This window comes from Leishmania mexicana, chromosome 23, assembly GCF_000234665.1.
Source record: "Leishmania mexicana MHOM/GT/2001/U1103 complete genome, chromosome 23".
NCBI lineage: Eukaryota > Euglenozoa > Kinetoplastea > Trypanosomatida > Trypanosomatidae > Leishmania > Leishmania mexicana.
The window spans coordinates 331,904-337,795 of NC_018327.1; the positions used below are offsets into that span (position 1 = coordinate 331,904).

A 5,892-nucleotide genomic window follows, 5' to 3' on the forward strand; every position below is an offset into this window, starting at 1 on the left:
TATCTGTCGCTCGCGCGATCCCGTGTGCTTGGCTTTCGTGAATTGGATAACGTATTCGTTTGGGAGAAGAGCCTTCACAGAAGGGGAGGAGAGTACAGAAAAAAATGGGAAGAGAGAGGAGAAACCTACGGACACGAGAATCCAAAAGAATAGAAAGAACAGTGCAAGAAGCAGCAGCGTCAAGAACACCAGCTGAACCGCTAAAAAAAAAATTGAAAAAATTTTTCGAAAATAAAATAAAATGCCTACTCTTACTGAGTGGGTGCGTTTTATACTGCTGCCGTTTGTGTTTGCCATACCGGCTGCGGTCGCCTCTCCTGATCAGATCCCCCCACCACCACCACCCCCACCCCCTCGCAGGGTTGTGGGGGAGGGAGGGGAAGGGAAGGGAGGAGGCGTGGGGGAGAGATGAGAGAAGGGCCAGTGAGGAGTGTCACCACGTCTTAAAGGTGCATTTTACCTGCGCGTTCTGTCCGTACTGTTTGGGCACGACACATAAAAAAATGCGAACGTGTGTGCAGGCGAGAACTGGCACCGCTCCACAGTCGGCACGGGAGGGAGGGTGGGGATGAGGCGTAGTCACAAACAAGAAATGACTGGCTTTCTTTTTTTTGGTTTCGAATGCGCTGACACACACGCACGCACGCAGCACAAGACGATGCACACACACACGCACACCATGATGAGTTTGGGATTAATCGCCCAAGGACCAAGAGGAAAAAGACAAGGATACACAAAGACGTACACAGCGTGGGCCCGTACACGCACCTGCAGTGAGAGAAAAAGCCCATCTTTAGCATGATTGAGCGATTCTTGTGTTGTTGTTGTTCTGAGAGAGGAAGAAGGAATTCTGTGCGTGGGTGTGGGTGTGGGCGTGCGTGTGCGTGTGTTGTCCGGCGCGCTAAGGCCGTCAACGCCATATCCGATCACTCATTCACCTCCGCGGTTAAGTATCTTTTCTTCTGTTTCTTTGCCAGACCGAAACACGAAACAAAAAAGGACATGAACGGAACGCGAAACTCCACACAGGTGCCTGGGCATCGAGAGAGGGAGAGAGCGACGATCCGCAGAGAGACCAAACACAAACAACAACACAGTCACAATGAAGAGATGAGCGCAGTGCCGTGTACTTCGCCGTTGTTGTTTTTTTTGTGGGGGAGGGGAGGGGAAGGTTGTTGTTATTAGGGATGTGTCCTCCTCCCAGAGGGAAGACCGAAAAACAAATTTTTTGAATTGAAAAAAAAAAAAAAAAACACACCCACAAACACACACGCACACACAGGTCAACAGACATACGCATACAACGACAGCTCCCCTAACCCTGGTTGCACGACGGCTAACGGAGACAAGGAAACACAAAAATGAAGCGGAAAAAGATGCAGATAATAAATAAATATAAATATAAATACATATATATGAGACAGGCAGGCAGGCAGGCAGACAGGCAGGAGATGCGGTGCGTGGCTGGCACAAATAAGAAGGAAGCAAGAGACAGACACACACACACACATACGTGTAGATATAGATAGATAGACATATCTAGATATAGAGATACAGATATATACATGGATTTGATATCTATATATGGAGATACACACACTCAAGGAAGAGGGCCGGGAAACACCGGGGGGAGGGGGGTAAGGGTGTGCGCGCAAGCAGATATATATATATATATATATACGAGGACCTACGCCTGCCAAGAACGTGAAAGAAAAAAAAATGTGGAATAAAGTCGTCCACAACGACATCAGTAAACCAGTGAATCGACGATAGAACTATAAAGGCACACACGACCAAAGCACAGCAGCCACAGAACATGTTAAGCACACGCACACGCACGCACGCGCGCACACGCAGAGGGGGGAAAGAGAGAGGGAGGGGGAGTGTGGGCACATCCACAACCAAATGTAAAAACACGACAAACAGCGGGAGGGAGCGGGTGCAGTACGCGGTGAAATACTGAAAAGGCGAACAGTAAAAGAAGTAAGAGCACCTGCACATGTATCCAGCTGGGACAACGAAAAAAAAAAGCAACAAGCGAAGCAGTAACACGGATTTGTGTTGCGCGCAATGGCCATGGTGGTGGGGAGGGGGGAACGAGAAGGAGGCCGACCACAGCAGAAAGACCTCAAGAAGAAACATGATAATAAAAATAAAAACGCGCCAGTAAAGACACGCGTTATCACGACAACCAAAACGAAAAAAAAAAAAATAAATAAAAGGTTTACACTACAATGAACTTGAAGCACGACAGGATGTATTATGCGCGTACATTTTCTGCGTGTGAAGTAGGCGTGAAAGACGACGAGAGGAGCAATCATGAAGCCCTTCCCCTATCTCTCTCTCTCCGCATCCAGCTGCGTCAAAGACGGCTGCAGCGCATCTACGCAGAGGCGCCTGTACCGTCAGCAAGCTGAATCAAGGAGAAAGGAGAAGCCACGACGACCCCCCCCAATGGCAACGCGGCAGTGAGGACAAGTGGGAAGTACTTCGTCAAAGGAAGAAAGTAGACAAGGGCCCATGATGATGGGGGGGAAGAGAAAACGGGAGCAGGGCACACGCTAAGAGGAAGTGTCGGGGGGAAGCGAGGGGGGGGAAGCAGACGCCATCTCCATCGAGGAGAAACAGCAAAGAAAACCAACACAAAGAAGAACAGCAGCAGGCACCGAGACACACACGCACACACATACAGGGCAACACATGAACCTGGAAGAGAGACGATGAGAAAGGTGCCAACAACACACAGCATTCGAAACCCAAGTACGATCATCTGTTGTACTGCAAAGAAAGCTCAGCCTCGACTGAAATGCACGTAGCCCGTCCTTTCCGGCTTCAACGTGTTCACCCGTCTTCCACAGAGCACTGGGCCAACTCCACGCTCGAGTGCCCCCCCCCACACACACACCGGCCTGTCACAGACCCCTCCCCATCCGCGTCGTGCAATGCAGTCGTAGACACGCGCGCTACAGCAATCCCGCCTCAGCTATCTGAGCACGGTCTCTGCCCCAAACGCTACCCACCCACCCGCCGCCCCGCAGGTCGCCTCACAGCAGCTCCCATGGCGCCGAACCCCAACCTGGTGCCCCCACCCACCTCCCTGGGAGAGGGAGGGGCAGGCAGGCTCCCCACACCGGCAGGCAGCGAGAGGGCCGGGAGTGGAATACGTTCGAGTCACGCGGACACGCTGCCCCATTATATGGATGGCGCAGACGTGTGCGCTGTTGCAGGTCGCGCCGACGCAGCGCCATCCACAACACAACCGCCGACATCATCAGCGCTACATCTCTCTGACTTCCCTACGTCGTAGGCGCTGAGTCCTGGCATCACCAGGAGGTGGCTCGGCATCGGCAGGGGATAGCGGGGGGGGGGGGGGGCCTGCATGGCTTCCTCACACACACACAGTAGGGGTGCACTGAAGCCAGCGATACCACGCGCTGAGGTGTCCCCCCGTCATCTGAGTAGGGCAAAGGTGCACGCCTACCAGAACGCAAGAAAAAGAAACCTGCACGGAAGAGGCGGCGCGTGGATCAGACATACTCGTCTCCTCTCCCTCCCTCTCTCCCTTGCATGGCCGCCGATACGGTCTTTCCTTTTTTGTTTTTTTTTCGGCGTGTTCGTCCTCTCGCCGGCGCCGTTTGTTTGTTTGTTGGGGCGCGCCTCTTCTTTTTTTACCCGTTTTTTTTTTCGTTATTGTCGTACTGTTCGACGTCTCTCCGTCATTCTCGCCTTCTCGCTCGCCGCGTTTGTGCGTGTGTGTGTGTGTCTGCGCGCGTGCGTGCGTGTTGTTGTTGTTCGTTTCGCACGGACTACGGCGGGGAGATAAAGTAGAAGATATTGGAGGAGGACGTGTTCGGGTCCACTCCCATAAGGTAGTCTTGCAGAACGTTGCCGTTGGCGCTGTACGCGCTCGCCATCGCGCTGCAACCAGCGCTTGGGTTGAGGTTAAGGTTGCCGGCGCTCGAGGCCGTTTCGAGTGGGCGGTAAATTGCCACGTTCGCGCAGACGCTCATCGGTCGCTGTGGCTGCGCGGGTGGGTGCATCGGGGGCTGTGGCTTTAACTGGATGGAGTGCTGCGGGAGATTCTGCTGTTGCTGCTGTTGCGCAGTCGGCGCCTGGAGCTGGATGAGGTGCTGAGAGGCGGAGAAGCCGATCGGTGCACTGGAACTTGCCACACTCGAGGGAGTTTCGGTGTGCGGGGTAGCGCCATCGCGGCTGCTGAGTGACGTGTGCGACATCACCGAGGGCGGCTGCGGGCCCATCGCGGGCGCGCCACTCGGTGGGACCGCCGTGAAGAGTTGCATCACAGGTACACCCCCTCGCATAGTGGAGAGCATCGTGCTGTTTGAGGCGTAAACCACTGTCGGCGTCGAGGTGGCGCCAAGCGAACTGGAAGCCGATGCGTTGGTGCCAAGAGGGAAAGAGGCAGTGGTCGACGTCGACTTATGAATGAGCGATCCGGGCGGTGGTGCGACGCCAGTGGGAGTCGCGAAGGTGAAGGGTACCGCCGACATGACGACCGGTTCCACGCTTGACTGGCCAACAGTAGGCGGGTGCGGGCTGTAGAGAGGGAAGGCGGCCGTCGCTGGTGCGGGCGGCATCTCGGTCGGTGCCGTCTGCTGCCCCAGTATCGGCGGAGTCACCAGACCAGAGCCAGTGCGGTTGCGCTGCGTCACCGGGTGCAGCGGCTGCGGTGCGGCGGAGAGGTCGGCACGGCGCACCTGCAGCGTGCGGCCCTGCATCACCTTTCCGTTCAGCGATGAGATGCACGAGTTCGCGCTTTCCACGTCGTAGAAGAGCACGAAACCGAATCCGCGACACCGGCTGGAGTCATCCGCCTCCATGCAGAGCTTCGAGGACTCGATGCGGCCAAAGACCCCGCACATCGCGCGGAAGGCAGAGGGGCGGAAGTTGACCGGCAATCCAGACATATAGACGTTGCGCTGCTGCAGCACAAACTTCTGCTGCTGCTGCTCGGCGGCCATGAGCGCCAGCACATCCTTCTGGACCCCGCCCTGCGGCAGCGCGTTGTTCGTGAGCTGTTGCGAGCCAGTGCTCATCGGCGGCGGCGGCGCTGTGCCTCGTTCGCCCCCGTGGTGATCACTGGTGCTGCTGCAGTTGCTCGCGGCGCTGGAGGCCGCGTAGTCGGCGCGATTCGGCGCGCTCGGGGTGGGAATGCCGTAGAAGTGCTCGAGATTCCCCGCCGCCAGCTGCATTGCGCTCGCCACAGTGGTACCAGGGGTGGTGAAGCTTGCGGGTCGACTATTGGCGCTGGCGTTGATTGCGCTGAAGGTTGGGGTCGCGACGGTGTTGGCGTAGGTGGTGCTCAGGTTCGCGTCAGCTGTGTCGCCAATCATGAGCCCGTCCGTGCCGCAGAACGAGAAATAGAAGGAGCCGGCGCCGCCGAGGGGCATAACGCTCGCCGGCTGACCAGGGGCGCCGTTCAGGGAGGTGCTCATGCTGCCTGCCGCTCCCGCAGCGCCAGCAGGCGGGGCCACAGCGGATGACACCGTGCCTCCGCTGTGCCATTTGCAGAAGGAATCCGCGCCAGCGGCTTGACCGGCCATCATCGTGTACAGCGGCCAGCTTGGCGAGGTCGCACCATCGCTAGAGCTGTCTGTCATTCTGGACTGAGGAGGAGAGCTGAGGAAGAGGTGGAGGGGCCTGTCTGGAGGGGGGAGAGGGGTCGCAGTCCAGGATAAGACTGGCAATAGAGGTGGATGAGGCAAGGCAAGGCGACAGGGACAAGCGCGAGAGAGCGAGGCGGGGATGACCGGAATCGAGCAAACGATGGGGGCAAGAGAGAGGAGGCCGGAGGATCGGCAGGCGAAGAGATCCAAAAAAGGAAAAAAAGAAAAGTCGGAGGTCGAATGGAATGGAGCAGGGCAACCGCAG

At 56.6% G+C, this 5,892-nt stretch overlaps 1 protein-coding gene across 1 annotated transcript; it reads right to left on the reverse strand.

The window, feature by feature from the left end:
- Nucleotides 1-3,806: 3,806 nt before the first annotated feature.
- LMXM_23_0720 (hypothetical protein, unknown function) lies at nucleotides 3,807-5,567 on the reverse strand (the record flags this gene model as incomplete). Its single annotated transcript, XM_003875660.1, has 1 exon — nucleotides 3,807-5,567. One exon carries the CDS (start codon nucleotides 5,565-5,567, stop codon nucleotides 3,807-3,809), a length of 1,761 nt encoding a protein of 586 aa, XP_003875709.1.
- Nucleotides 5,568-5,892: the final 325 nt, after the last annotated feature.